Here is a 16,602-nt window from a genome sequence, read left to right as displayed (position 1 = left end):
GATGCCATTGGCATCTAATGGGAAGAGGCTATGGATGCTGCAAGCATCTTACAGTATGTAGGATGTCCTGCAACAAAGATCAGAATCCAAACAGTTCCAAGGTAGAGGAGCCAGGACGATACCTCTTGTAATTCTTCATGAGTGCCACAAGTGCACCCAGTCTGAACTAACCTGCAGAAGCTTCCGGTGATCCTAAAGCACACACACCTGAGGTATTACTGAATTCACTGATAATGCCTTCAATAACCTAAACTATATTTGTGATGGAAATATGCCACCGATGCTTAAATGCCACATTTTGGAAGGAAACAAATCTAGACATTTGGATGTCTATGAAACTGAAAATATCTTCTGGATACCAGCTGCATGCAGACTGCTCGGCACTCTGTCCGTGGAGCAAGTAGATGTGACGTCCCACTGAGGGCACAAACCTCGGCAGTGCCAGTCCTCTCTGTGGCCAAATGTCCGTCAACAGTATTCTGGTGCCCCTCACTCTTAAAGTTAATAATTTAAGGAAATAAAATCTTATAAAATGAGAAACTTTAATTATTTAAAGCAAAGGCACAAGTAAACATTTTAGGTTATACAGTGTTACAATTAAGAAAACCTGACAGTACAATGAAAGACATTTGTATCTTTGCATGTCCAATGTATTACTGTGTCACCTCTTCTCTGAAGGGAAGGGGTATGTAGATCCACAGATGTAATGTAAAAGTTGCATTTTAAATAGCATCTACCCTATTGTCAATAAGAGATTTTAATTAATTTCAGAATTAATAAGAAATTAATTAAAAATTGCTTGCTAATCTAGAGCAGCAATAACTTTCAGGCTAAAACTCATTGCTTTAGTAAGTAAGTTACTGATTCTACAAATGTTGGCCATCCATGTCTTGGTGTTGTGCAATGACCATGCTGGCCATGAAAAGCTTACCAAAACATAGTTGATATCCTTAACTTTTAAAAATTGAATATTACAGTGCATTATGCAAATGGTGAATAAGGAACCAAATGACTTCTTACGATGCCAGGAATAATATGCTTCAAAAGCAATAGACATTATTTTCAATCAAAGGCACTGCCTGGAAATTCACAAGCTGCATTGTGCTCAGGGCTGGAAAAGGCTTTTTTCTCTTGTTTTCAACATCAACGGCCAGTTAGCTGGAATATGATGTCTCCATCAACCAGCAAAGGCTGACTGGCCACCAACTGGCCAAACAAAATAAAAACAAACCAAAACAACAAATTTAAACAACAAGAAACCAGAGTAGAAGTTGATAAAACATTCTCTTTGGCCTCGTTCTCCATAAAGAAAATATATGCATTGATTTTGAAGAAGTCAGACACTGGGTGTAGCACAGTGGTAGCGAGCTTACCCACTGGGTTCCATCCCCAGAACTGAAAAAAAAAAGTTTGTTGAAGTGCTTTCTGGATCCTATCGTCTGGGCTTGCAGCCTCTCCTTTAGTGTGTCACCTGGGGCAGAAATGAGAGCAGGAAAGTCACTATCCCAAGAGAGCAAGGAATCTGCCATCTGTCATCTACCCATTCACTCCCTAGGACATCCTTCAAGTCTTAGGGTTGTGAACAGATACCATTTGAAAGACACAAAAATATCAGATGAAGTAAAATTCATCATTAGACCACAGTCCAACATCTCAAAGTCCTAAACAGATACTTAACATTAGTTTGGATGAAATGGAGTCAGATCAGGGTACAGTATCCTACAGGAAGGACCCTGATGTCCAGAAAGACTTTACATCTCTCTCAGGTGTATGTAAATCTAAAAAATATGTTTTTGAGACAAAATCTTGCTGTTACCCAGGCTGGTCTTATACTCAGGCAATCCTCCTGCCTCATCTTCCAGAGTAACAGGAGATGTCGGCATGCCCTCCACCCCCCCGCACCTGACTTGACTCTAAGACCTTGAAGAGATTTTGCTTCTAGCTTTCCACTGTACAAATCACAAGAGCATCAATGAATTAAAGTTTAATTACCAAGGTTATTTTTAAATCAGAAAGAGAATTAGGAAGTCCTCTGAGCTTGTTTGGGTTTTGGTGATGCTGGGATGGGACACAGGGCCGTGGGCATTTTAGGTAAGCATTCTAACTTGCGAGCTGTACTGCTAGCCCCATTCAGGTTTCTTGATGTGAGATCTAGATAAATAACAGGGCTACAAGTCGTTCACTGCACTGGGCTACTGACAGCCTCCTGGAGTATCAGTACAGAGCCACACAGGAAAGCCCGAACAGACTAGTCCCTGGCAGTGCTGTCAACTCTCAGAGCAGGATCTACTCTCACCGAGAGACTTGACTACGATGTTCATGAATGCCCATCTCTACAGAAGATTCTTGGAAACAGATTTAAATAAAACTTATTTTATTGCCAGAAAGCAGGGAACTGAAAAACTCACTAGCTAGGCCTTTTGAAAAGCCTGGAAAGAGAGATTTGAATTAATACCTCAAATAATAACTAGCTTGTGATCACAGGTAGATTAAATGTGAGAATTTAGTGGGTACTCTGGACACAGAAGGCATGTGTCCAATCTTGTCTGTCAAGCAAGAGAGTGGCTAGCACAGACTTGCTGGGAAAGCCTGGCCCACAATGCAGCATAAGGCATCACACAGTCTTAGAATGAAAACTACTTTTGTTTCTTCTACTCCATTTTGTAAAACATTTTTCTTTATGTATACAACATTCCGTGCAAGAATGTCCTTCCATAAGTGTACTAAATCTATTTTCCACTATGGCTCTTCTTTTCCTAGGCTGCAAACAACAAAAGAGAGTGGAGAGACGAGTCAACACTGGCCTGCAGCCTCTCCACAGGTTGAGTGTCCTTTCTCAATTCACAACTAACAGGCATTCAGCTTTCTAGAGAAAAAGTCTGAACAGAGGAAATGACTACAAGTAAAGGGTTCTTATGGCTTTAACTGTTGGTTAGAAACTAAAGAATTTAAATACATACAACATTCTTTTCCAATATATTTGCTGTGCATCTTGGACCTTATTCTAGTGCTAAATTATATTAAATAGATTAGCATAAAGTAGCATTGCTATGACCTCTGTAATCATGTTTATTAGTTAAAGATGGAGTAAAGGACTTCACCGTAGTGCTTGAATAGCAATCAGTTATGAATCCGTTAGCGAGTTACTACAGCTGCTAAGCCAGTAGTGTCTGGTTTGTATTTAGTTTTCTTCTAACTTGTTATTTACAGAAGTCCTGTTAGAATGCTGAAGGCAGTCCCTGTCAATGTTTGCTACTCATGTAAGAGGATGCTGGGCAATACAGACTTATAATATGTACAAATGCTAGTTAACCTGCTACCATTCTTACTAACACACAAAGTATAATACACATAATACTTAGAAACTAAAACAAAAAACTTTCAGAACAATTACTTTGTGTTTAGAAATTATACAGAGAAAAAGTGTTTCTGTGACAGTCTCCAATGGCTACTAACAGAAATGGATTTTAGTGAAGAAAGGGACATCCTCAAACACAGGTTAAATCACATCTATATTCTGGTCAGATGTCTATAGGCAGCTGACTTGGAAACAAATTAATTAACACAAACGTACAGTTTGTTCAATGAGCATAAAATATTGCACAAGAGCAGTTTTGTTTTAAAAGAACCCAATTTCCCACAGTCCTCAATTTTTAAATGGTTCTCACATTTAGACATAGCAGTATTTTTTAAATAGGAAAAATTTATATTCAGTAATACTGTTAGAACCCCATTTACCAATTAGTATACTTCAGTCTACTGTGGCAATGGAAATTCAGTGAGTGTTTGGCAAAGACAGTCAGGTCAGACTGTAAACAGACATATACACACAGGACGAGGGGTGGCCCCGGCTCCTCTCAGTGGAACACTGCTGCCCTCAGGACTCCGCTGTCACAGTGAAGGTCACACGGTAGTGGAGTAGGACTCTCTCTGTGTGGACTTCTGTGGAGCCTCAGGGTCGCTCTCCTGAGTCCCCAGCACACCGTCCTCTGCTTCACTCTCACTGCCATCTGCCAAAGCGGGGTTCAAAGACACTGGGCCAGATTTTCTGTGCAAAGGGAAACCGATGGCACTTTCCTGTAAGGAACTACCTATAAAGTCTTCATCCGATGAGTGGAACAATTCATCGTCTGCTATTAGATGGCTGACAATGTGGATTCCATCAAAAGGTGGTCGGCTGGAGAAGTCTCGCTGGCCTTTTAGGCATCTGAGCTGTGAGAACAAAGTCCAGGTCATTGGATGACTCACACTGAGGCACAAGACTGTCCCAGAAAAATGCAAGTAATTCAAATTCAAGGAAGACAATGCCTTCATCTTTTTACTTACAGAAATATGTAATGGAACGTAACTCATTCTAATTGACTCTAACAGTCCTGTTACTAGATTTTATTATTCTCATTTATAGATTAGAAAATAAACGAGAGAAACCTGCTGAGATTTCAAAGCTAACAGTTTTAATTTCAACTAAAACTTTACTGTGCTAAAGATAATATGAACTCCAGGTATAAGTCACCTGATTTCCACACATCACAGACAGTCTGGCTACAGTATCAATTATACCATTCTTATGCCTGGATTATTCTGAGGTAAATCACAGACAGCCTATCAATTCATCTGTAAATATTAGCTGCATTCCTAGGAGGTATGAACTTAAAGACTGTACTCTTCACTATGACACACACCCTCTTGAAACCATGTCACCTTAATTCTGTAAATGACAAAAACAAATCAGAAATCATTAAATTTCTGAGTCTTGGACCTGAAGTAGATCAGTTGGTCGGATACTTTAATAGTGCACACAAATCTATGCACTCTACTTCCATACTGCAGAAACCAGGCTTGGTGAGGTACCCCTGTAGTTTCAGCACTGGGAGATGGAGGCAGGAGGATCATGAATTTAATGTTATTCTTAACTACATAACAAGTTTGAGGCCAGCATGAATACATGCAACATTCTCCCATTCCATAGGCCACCACATACTAACGCTCAAATCAAATCCGGGACACATATGCCCACCTTGTGTGTCACCTCTGCTTCCCCTCTCTGCTCCTTTGGAAAGAATGTCTGACTTCTCTCAAGAGGATTAATTTGTTTCCCCTTCTTTTTTATTTGGCAACCACACCTCTGTTCTCTTCCTAGAGATTTCCATCTCTCTATACGTCTCATATAAGAAGCCTAGGAAAGGAAAAAGCCACCTGTACTTGTGTTGGGAAACGGTTAGCTTATCTAACCTTCAACTACATTCTCCATAAGAGGTCAGCTTTCCCAGAGGTCAGCTGCTGCTGTGCAGCTTCACTTCCATCAAAGCCTCCATATTCACCACGACCAAGGGCACCAACACTCTTATTATAGAATTACACATCATCTTGCCCTCGGAAACTTACGTTGAAAGTATAAAGTTAATTTGACTTTCATTTGTCTTGTCTACTTGTCTATTTCCCCTATAAGAAGCAGAATTAAGAACAGCGGGAAATGGTTAATTAGCTGCCCTATGCTGAGAATTAGATATGCTAACCCTCACTTCATGTCACTACGTTCTTCATTCCTGTCAACCTCTATCCCTCTTCTCAGAGAAAAGCTCCTAGTCACTATCTTTCAAATCTTGAGATAAAGGCAATGCGAAACAGACAGGAAATGTTACAAACACTTTCAAAACTAACGGTTCTGAGAGAAAAGCCATTATAACCTTGCCATGCTGCCTCCTAGCTTTCCTGACAAGACTTCCAGGAAGAAGTAAAGACATTCTGCTTGCTTGTAACAACTGGAACAAGAGATGCTCTGTTCAGTAAGGCGATTATCTGCTTCAGGCAGTCCTTCAGCTACAAAGAAATGTCCCTGTCCTACAGTGAAAAGAAAATTACACTGAGGGACGGGGAACCTAAAGGAGTGCGGTGCCTCGGCACGGCTGAGAGCTGTAAACTCAGCACTGCCTCCTCAGCAGAGCAGAGCAGTCAGACCTTCACTACAACTGCCATGCTCTGACGCAACATCCCTTCGCCATATTGCAACATACAATTTATAGCTGGGTGCTGAGTTCAGTCAGTTAATCTCTCCCTTTCTCTTCCACAGATCCTTCTGAGGAAATATTATGGAACACGTGTCTTCCTTCTTCCTGCAGTTACAGGGGAGGGGAGGGGCGGGGAGGGGAGGGGAGGGGAGGGGAGGGGCGGGGAGGGGAGGGGAAGGGAGGGGAGGGGAGGGGCGGGGAGGGGAGGGGAGGGGCGGGGAAGGGAGGGGAGGGAAAGGGAGGGGAGGGGAGGGGCGGAAGAACCACCACTTGTCAATCCTCTGGAAAGCTGTGGTTTCCCTTTGCTCTAACAAAGTGTCCCATAATGAACATATTGTAGCCTTTATCAGATGATGCAACTACAGAACATTAACTACGACTTGAAGACTCAGTTTCTCAACATCAAGGGTGATGGCTAAAGTCTCTTGAGAGCCACCGATACAACAAAACAGAGGGATTTTTTAGTTGTATAAAGAAACAAAGAAAGAGAAGAGATGATGTTGTAAGATCTTGGACTAAGGAGTGGGCACGCTGGGCTGTGATGAGAAAGGCCTGTGTGGGGCTGTAAGTGGGCACCTGGGCAGGGAGTTTCAGGGTACTGAGCGTGATTTCAAAAGGGCTACATATGGGCAAATCCATGGGAAGTTTTCATCATGTCCGGGGACTTGGGTAGGCCAATGATAGGCCTGCACCACTGGAGATCATGGTTTTCTGTTATAAACACAGTATTTGTAACCCTTAGTACAAGACTTTCAGGACTTAATTGGAAAAAAAAGACAAAAGACATCTCCCAAGTAATGCACAGAAATCCTGGAATCTTTGTTTTCCTTGTAAGTGTCTCATGAGAGTCTGAGATATTGAGGGTATAAGATCTGGAGAAGACAGGGAGCACTGATCTACTGCACAAGGTGGGGGGGACACTGATCTACTGCACAAGGTGGGGGGACACTGATCTACTGCATAAGGGGGGGACACTGATCTACTGCACAAGGTGGGGGACACTGATCTACTGCACAAGGTGGGGGGATACTGATCTATTGCACAAGGTGGGGGGACACTGATCTACTGCACAAGGGGGGGACACTGATCTACTGCACAAGGTGGGGGGACACTGATCTACTGCACAAGGTGGGGGGATACTGATCTACTGCACAAGGTGGGGGGACACTGATCTACTGCACAAGGTGGGGGGGACACTGATCTACTGCACAAGGTGGGGGGACACTGATCTACTGCACAAGGTGGGGGGACACTGATCTACTGCACAAGGGGGGGGGACACTGATCTACTGCACACGGAGCTTTTGGCTTAACTCTGAGTGACAGGAGAATGGGAGAAAATGACTGCCTCTGCAGACCTCTGCTCAAACCCTGTGGGGCTGAGTCAGCGAGGACAAGCTCAGCATCAGGACTTTTAGCCTCCAGACAATGAGTGCCTGCCTTGTCTTGGCAGACTTCCCAGTAGACACACAGGCTGTCATGAGCCAGTGCATCCCCTCCCCCAGGGGGGCCCTGGAAACACTCTTTTTAAACTAGCCGTTTCTTACAGTTGTCTCCTTTGGGATACAGGCATGGCTTGGGAATGAATGTCAAACTAAATGACTCCTGACACACATACTAACTCAAACACTGCTGTTCCAGCAATGTGTTCCTTTTGTGTTTCTGGTCTTACAGGATAATCTTTTGGGTCAATCAAGAAATAAAAACAACCGATGAAAACTATTGACTGTGTTGCTCAGGTGATCTTGAACTTGTGACTTTCCAGCCTTAACTGCCCCAAATACTGAGATTCAAAGACTGAATCATGACATCTGGCTCTGTGTGCCTCCAAAAGTACACACAGTTTAAGACGCTATTTGGAAGCTCACTGCCTTTATTTATTTATTTATTTATGGACAAATATAAATAAGTATTCTTATGATATCGAACAACAAAAATTCCCTTTGTTTTGTTTTGTTTTGTTTTGTTTTGTTTTGTTTTGTTTTTCGAGACAGGGTTTCTCTGTGTAGTCCTGGCTGTCCTGGAACTCACTCTGTAGACTAGGCTGGCCTCGAACTCAGAAATCCACCTGCCTCTGCCTCCCAAGTGCTGGGATTAAAGGTGTGTCACCACCGCCCAACTAACAAAAATTCCTTAATTGTGAAATTCCTAGGTGAAATCAGATGTATGTTTTAAAGTTCCCACTGTGCTTTGAGGTACTTCTGAGATTCACTAAGAAGCTGGGAGGAGGGAGAGACAAAAAGCAAGGGAGACTTGCTATGGAAATACAGGAATCGTGACTCACATTATAAGGAAAGGAGCCTTTTACAGAGTCTTGAGACACTCTAAGAGAAGGGTCTCAGGTAGATTATCCTACAAAGAAGATCAAGGTTAACATGGCCAAGTCAACTTCCTATTGGTTTTTCACTCCTTAGCCTTTTTCAATTGAAATATTTTTTTTCCTAAACTATCTTCTGATCATGGTTTCCTCTCCCCAACTGCTCTCAGACTCTTCTCACCCACCCAGCTCCATCTCTTCTTTCTCTAGAAAACAGGCAAACAGAAAAGCATACAAACCAGAATAGAGAGAGAAAGAGAGAGAGGGAGGGAGGGGAAGAGAGAGAGAGAAAGAGAGAAAGAGAGAGAGAGAGAGAGAGAGAGAGAGAGAGAGAGCAAGCGTAAGAAACACACCCACATACACACCACACACACAGGCACATGCATTCACAAACACACATATACACACACACACTATAAAAACGCAGAATCAGAAACCATAATAAACAAGCAAAAGACCAGTAAGGAAAAAAGAAAAGAAAAGAAGAGAAGAGAAAAGAAGCCCAAACAAAGCAAGTGAGACAAAAATACCGTGAGTTCTTTCTGTTTTTGCCATTTACTGCTAGGCATGGAGCCTACCCTTAAGTGTGGTTAATATTACCCAGTGAGAATCCAATGAAGAAAATGAATTTTTCCTTTGCAAGTGGGTGTCAATTTTAGGTTGCTTCTTGGTTGGGGTGAGAGCTTATGTGCACTTCCCCCTTGCTGAGACCTGTCTGGCGTGAACCTGCGCTTATTCCTTAGTCTTAAAACTGAAACAGTCAAATCAGAGATGTAAAGTCAACATCTAAGAGAAGCAGGACAGAAACAACACAGGGGACAGACAACTACACACCTACAGATGTGTATGCTGACAACTACACACCTACAGATGTGCATGCTGACAACTACACACCTACAGATGTGTATGCTGACAACTACACACCTACAGATGTGCATGCTGACAACTACACACCTACAGATGTATATGCTGACAACTACACACCTACAGATGTATATGCTGACAACTACACACTTACAGATGTGTATGCTGACAACTACACACCTACAGATGTGCATGCTGACAACTACACACCTACAGATGTGTATGCTGACAACTACACACCTACAGATGTGTATGCTGACAACTACACATCTTCAGATGTGCATGCTGACAACTACACACCTACAGATGTGCATGCTGACAACTACACACCTACAGATGTATATGCTGACAACTACACACCTACAGATGTGTATGCTGACAACTACACATCTTCAGATGTGCATGCTGACAACTACACACCTACAGATGTGCATGCTGACAACTACACACCTACAGATGTATATGCTGACAATTACACACTTACAGATGTGCATGCTGACAACTACACACCTACAGATGTGCATGCTGACAACTACACACCTACAGATGTGTATGCTGACAACTACACACCTACAGATGTGCATGCTGACAACTACACACCTACAGATGTGTATGCTGACAATTACACACCTACAGATGTGTATGCTGACAACTACACATCTTCAGATGTGCATGCTGACAACTACACACCTACAGATGTGCATGCTGACAACTACACACCTACAGATGTATATGCTGACAATTACACACTTACAGATGTGCATGCTGACAACTACACACCTACAGATGTATATGCTGACAATTACACACTTACAGATGTGCATGCTGACAACTACACACCTACAGATGTGCATGCTGACAACTACACACCTACAGATGTGTATGCTGACAACTACACACCTACAGATGTGCATGCTGACAACTACACACCTACAGATGTGTATGCTGACAATTACACACCTACAGATGTGTATGCTGACAACTACACATCTTCAGATGTGCATGCTGACAACTACACACCTACAGATGTGCATGCTGACAACTACACACCTACAGATGTATATGCTGACAATTACACACTTACAGATGTGCATGCTGACAACTACACACCTACAGATGTGCATGCTGACAACTACACACCTACAGATGTATATGCTGACAACTACACACCTACAGATGTATATGCTGACAACTACACACCTACAGATGTGTATGCTGACAACTACACACCTACAGATGTGCATGCTGACAACTACACACCTACAGATGTATATGCTGACAATTACACACTTACAGATGTGCATGCTGACAACTACACACCTACAGATGTGCATGCTGACAACTACACACCTACAGATGTATATGCTGACAACTACACACCTACAGATGTATATGCTGACAACTACACACCTACAGATGTGTATGCTGACAACTACACACCTACAGATGTGCATGCTGACAACTACACACCTACAGATGTGCATGCTGACAACTACACACCTACAGATGTGCATGCTGACAATTACACACCTACAGATGTGCATGCTGACAACTACCCACCTACAGATGTATATGCTGACAATTACACACCTACAGATGTGTATGCTGACAACTACACACCTACAGATGTGTATACTGACAACTACACACCTACAGATATATATGCATACAACTATACACCTATAGATATGTATACTTACAATCATTTCATTCTTGTGAGGACATGTTCTACATAAAAAGAAGCTGCCAGGTAACTGGCAACATTGCCTGCATTGTACCTTTAGTTTTATTATAAACTTATAAATATCATATCAACTAAAGACAAGCTAGAAAACAAAGCAATTGCACAGCCTATAATCCTGAGACAAACATTAACATTTACCAGATCTTTTGAGATAAGTCTAAGCTTACGGTCATCACACACACAGCCTTAAAGTCTGCTACTACTATCACTACACACACGACCTTACAGCCTGCTGCTTCCTCCTGCCTGGTGCTTCAGCTCCGTACTTCTTAGTCTCATCATCACTGTCTGATAGCTGAGTAGTACCTCATTTAGAAATGCACCATGATCTGCTTCAACAATCCTCCTGCTGGGAAATTTCAATCCTACACCCTCCCCCTGACCAACACACACACACACACACACACACACACACACACACCATTTTAAGGAACCACAATACTTCTTAAGCACATAGCTCTCAAAGGGAGGTGCCTGGTCAGTTCTTTTAAGATGTATATCAAGAAGCATAAAGTCCAGCACAAGGGTCACACCGTTCTTAAGAACTTTGACTTCCATGTTTAAGCTATGAGCCAGAAAGGTGGTAAGAGTTCATACCCTTGGCACTGCCTGGAAATTTCACTTCTGGTTTGCCTTCATGTTTACCACAATGGTCCTTTAACTGACTAGTGCCTGCAGCTGAAGACAATCTTAAACTGGCCTTCCTCCCTCCTCTCAGCTGCCAAGACTCATATATGTACCATAGCACCAGGCATGTCTAGTGTCTTTACCTAAAAACACAGTCCCGGGGCCTATGGAGATAGGTTAGTAAGTAAAGTGCTTGCTACACAAGTACGAGGCTCTGAGTTTGTATCCCTAGCACCCACTAAAAGCTGATGTGGTGGAATGCATCTATAGATCCACCACACGGAGAAAGTAAAGACATGTTCCATTAGAGACCCTGTCTCAAGAAATAAAGTACAAGAGGCTGGAGAGATGGCTCAGTGGTTAAGAACACTGGCTGCTCTTGTAGAGGTCCTGGGTTTGGTTCTTAGCACCCACATGGTGGCTTGTAATCATTTGTAATTTCAGTTTCAGAAATCCAACACACTCTTTTGGCCTCTATGGGCATAAGGCATGCACATAATGTACATACATATATGCAGGCAAAACAGTCATACATGTAAGATAAATATAAAAATACTCCCACATACTCAAATGTGCTTCAAAACTGACTTGCAAGTTGATCCTTGACAGTGATAAAAGTAGAAAAAGTACTGCTCACATGCAACCCAACTTATAACAAACAAAACCCACTTACTAGCCAAGTGCAGTGACACAGGCCTGTAATCCCAGTCTGGGTAATAGAGTGAGACCCTATCTCAACCAAAAAAAAAAAAAAAAAAAAAAAAAGCTTCATTTATTCATTCAATTATTGGGTACTGAACCCAGGACCTTGTGCATGGTTGAGAATATATCTATAGGCAGGTCTGATGCTGGAGTTTTATATTTTAAGTAAGCATTCCAGAAAAACATAAAATATTGGTTGCTGAACATATATTTTATCTCTATCTTTAGTTCTTAAACTACAGGGATGATTTTAAAATCAATTTTGAATAATTCAGCATTCTGATTCAGAAAGACATGAACTACATTAAAAAAACTGGTAGAATTCCGGACAGGCCCTGAGCACATTCATGGCACCGTTTTGCATGCTACATGTAAGTACCAGCAACCAGACAGAAGGGGCACACTCACAGGGGGCCAGGAGGGCAGCTTCTTACCTGGTGTGGACTACTTCATCATGTTATGCATTAAGAGACAGAGTAAAAGTAAGAACATGAAGAATGTATATAAATAACATTTAAGACACTGGACACATTTACCACAGTTTTAAAAATTAGTAAAACCTTAGCCCTGCACTAACAACAAAGAGATCAGAGCTCAGGCTTTCGCTGTAAGCATGGAAACCCGACCATGTGGCAACTGGCAAAGGAGGGTGGTGAGACATATAACCAGCAAAGAATAAGGCACAAAATGCTGTAGAGTTAATAAGAAAACAGGAAACTGTTATGTTCATAGTCTGATGAATGTAGTCAGGCTTTGACAGGAAGCAGCAGAGTTTCTAACTGCATGATAGTGAAAACTCAAACACCCAAAAGCTAATAGCAACAACTATAACTACTTCATACTAAAATTGACACGATGCATATTCTGAAGTTCCATATGGCTCTATCATATAGCTAAGTATATGTAAGTATTTTAGAACTCACCATCAGTTTACTCTAGAAACTAAGCCACTGTATGCTAAATTTCTTTTGTGAAACAAACAAGTGACCTAATTTCAGAGTCTTAAAGCGTCTAGATAGAGACCATTACTAAACTAAGTAGCAGAGAAATCTGTGCTGAGAAAATGTGGTCACCTGGGCAAGTGCCCACGGGGTCAGGGGAGATGACATGTTCTCTCTGTGTTTGCACTTTTAAGGCACATTCTGGAATATCATTAACTTATCAAATGAACTTAAGAGTTCATTTTTACTTGATTTTAAAGAGACATGAATGATATTTTTTCCAATTTTGAAATCTAAACAAAGCAATTCACACAATTAGTAAGATATTAATAAAAACATTTATATGACATTTTATAGATAATTAACTTTTCTCCATGTGTGAGCGGAGATTGCATGGTCAAGACCAGTCCCACATTCTGAGATTCAAAAATGAGGAAAGAGCACAGGGTATTCTGAAAGTCAATCAATCCACAACAAAGTGGAAAAAGCCATCTGCATACCAAAAAAACCCCTAACCAAATGAACTTTGATCACTCGTAGACAAGGTCTGAACTATTGAAGTGAGTCATGTGAGCTGCAAACAGTTGCAGTAAGTTTCCAAGGTTGAGTCACATCAGATTGCAGAGCTCCATCTGTACATCTGCCTTTGTATACCAGTGTCTGTAAAACACAGATCTGTTAAAGCTGAATAACATTCCGTGGGCAATACTCAACACCAATAATCAACTCTATGTTCTGCCTCATATAGGAAAGCAGGTATACGGCGTGACAGTCACACGGATCACTAAGCTGACACATCCTACCCAACCCTACATTTGGTTAGTAACTTTGTTGGATGGTTTATAGAATACTTTTAAATAGGTAATTACAAGCTACATTTTCTTTCTTTTTTCATCATTGCCAAGCTGAGGATTAGTTTGATCTCCTAAGGACAGGAGATCAAAATGTATGTACATAATGTATGTACAACCAGGCTCTAAATTGTTCTTAATTATCAGCTTCTTTAAAAAACTGTATTATAAACACAACAGAGATTAAAACTAGAAACAAGCACCAAAAGCAAAAGATTTCCAGAAAACTCAAAGAGGAGACCAATAAAAGTGATCATCTGGAGGTCAGGACTTCTTAATCTCTATATGCTAAAATCCCAAGATGCACTACTTAAGAAGTTGCCTAAGTTAAAACACTGAGACACTTCATGAAACACTAGCAGAAAAAAAAAAAAAAAGAGCATTAAGTTAGTCATTAAAAACACTGAAAATTTCGTCAGGCAGTGGTGGCACATGCCTGTTATCCCAGCACTCAGGAGGTAGAGGCTGGTGGATTGATTGAGTTTGAGGCCAGCTGGGCCTTCAGAGAATTCCAGGACAGCCAGGACTCCACAACCTGGAGAAACCCTGCCTCAGAAAACAAAAAACACTGAAAATTGAAGAAATTGAAGAATCTATGTAAAAATGTATAAAACACAATGGTTAATTCACATTCAGAAGCAGCAACGAGCTGTGTACCAACCACCATGTGAAAGGCAGAAAGTTTAGAATTAGAGAAACTGATTCTGTCTACTTGTTTCCAGAGCAGAAGGGAGGGAGCCACCCACAGAGCCTCCGACTGTCACACGGGGGAAGCTCTACGCAGTCCTGTGGGCAAGCAAAGACAGACTATTGCCAAACATCATCTTCCTGGCAGCTGATGGATCCTGGCAAAATTGAAACCATTAGCAATATTTAGACAGCAGTCTAATGGCAGTGGTGATGAGGTTAGGAATGTATGAGGCTCTGTGTAAACTTATGACCAATCACAGGAAATAAATCACTTCACACTTGTTTCAGTCTCAACTTTTAAGGCTAGATCAAAGTACCACAAATATTTCATTTGATTTAACCTTTAGATGAAGCACTAAAAAACACTCAGACTGTTACCAAGATGACCTTATGAAGTTTTTCTTTTCTGTCTGGATTGAATTATGTTACAGGAATTGCTGAAGCTATATGATGGGCTTTTATCAATCCATCGAATCAAGCCAATGTGTACACACAAACAGTGCACTAGATACTGGCAAGCTGAAGGAGAAAAAAGCAAGCAAGGCTCCTGCCATCAGAGACCTTGTGTCAAGCAGAAGAGATTGCATGTGATGTTGGGCTGTCACAGCAGTGCATAAGAAGTCCACAGGAGAAGCTGTTCGTTACCCAGGAGGGAGAATGCTGAAGGGAAAGGCCTGAGCTGGGTCTTTAAGGATAGACAGGTGTTCAAGGGGAAATTCAGGAATACTGGCATGTTGAGAGACAGAGAGGCCTGAGAATACCTTACATGTTGGAAAACTAAAAAAAAAAAAAAAAAAAAATTGTGTGGTGGGATCTAGATCTTGAGAGATGAAATGAGAGAAGCAGGAATAAACTCTGAAGAATCTCAATGTATGCTGAGGATGACTTAATGAAAGCTTATTGAACCATAGGGCAGGAAGTCATGCCACTGCAGTTATGTAATCATCTTAATGTATACTTCTTTTATGGTCTACTGACTTGATGGGAACATATTAGTCGTGGCATTGTTTGAAGTGCCTTTCTGATGTGACTTCAATTCCACCACTAATTCTTATATGATAACTGAGGGACAAAAAATTTGCCTGTACTAACACAGCTAGGGACACACGGACACACACACACACACGGACACACACACACACACACACACCTGGCAGTGTTGCAAGTCCTATACTATCTGTTTAAGCAGCCATAAACAACCTAAATAGACACAAATAAAATTGAATGAGGGATGGTAAACAAAGTTAACAGAAAATCAACACACAAGTCTGAGTCTGACACATGACAACTGCTAATTGCTAAATGCCATGGTCTCTTTTAGCAGGTCACAGACATCTTGAAGTTTTTAAGGTACCAGAACACTCAAGATACATGATATTGTTGAGTCCATTCTGAAAAGATGTACAAATATCTATGTACCAAGTACTTTTAAACACTGTAGCAAGTTCCATTCAAAGACCTCAGGGAATTTCTAAAAGGCACACACACTATAACCCAAGAACTTGGGAGGGAGAATTAAGTTAGAGGCCAGCCTTGGTTACATAATGAGACTCTGTCTCAAAATGAAGGGAAAAAATGCAGGCAGGGGCACAGAGACACAACAGTCTACATGTTTGAATAGGTTTTACCGTGGCCATAGAGCTGCACAACCGTCACCACAAGCAACCCGAGGATACCAAACAAACACAATGAACATTCTCAGCTGCCATACATGCCCTGTCTGCCTGCCACTGATCTGTGGCTGTCTCTACAGATTTTCCTATTCTGTGCTTATTATGTAAGTGGCATCACTGAGCGTGTGGCCCTCTGTGACTGAATTCTTATGCTCTTTGGTCTGTGCTACAGCACACATCAGTATT

General features: G+C 41.5%; 1 protein-coding gene across 5 annotated transcripts in view; it reads right to left on the bottom strand.

Moving 5' to 3' along the window:
- Positions 1 to 523: 523 nt before the first annotated feature.
- Evi5 (ecotropic viral integration site 5) overlaps positions 524 to 16,602 on the bottom strand; it is a 155,091-nt gene continuing 139,012 nt past the window's right edge. For 4 of the 5 annotated variants that reach the window (XM_034508411.2, XM_034508407.2, XM_034508406.3 and 1 more), the window contains one exon: positions 524 to 4,212. In XM_034508411.2, the coding sequence (XP_034364302.2) occupies positions 3,904 to 4,212 (309 nt within the window). In that variant the 3' untranslated portion in view covers positions 524 to 3,903. Of the gene's footprint in view, positions 4,213 to 12,695; positions 12,709 to 16,602 lie in introns of all 5 variants that reach the window. The other variant, XM_076937789.1, reaches the window with a different exon arrangement.

The sequence above is a fragment of the Arvicanthis niloticus genome, chromosome 7, assembly GCF_011762505.2.
Source record: "Arvicanthis niloticus isolate mArvNil1 chromosome 7, mArvNil1.pat.X, whole genome shotgun sequence".
In the NCBI taxonomy this organism is placed as follows: domain Eukaryota; kingdom Metazoa; phylum Chordata; class Mammalia; order Rodentia; family Muridae; genus Arvicanthis; species Arvicanthis niloticus.
Note: the sequence above shows the minus strand (reverse complement) of the source record. Positions and strands in the feature narration are given on the sequence as shown.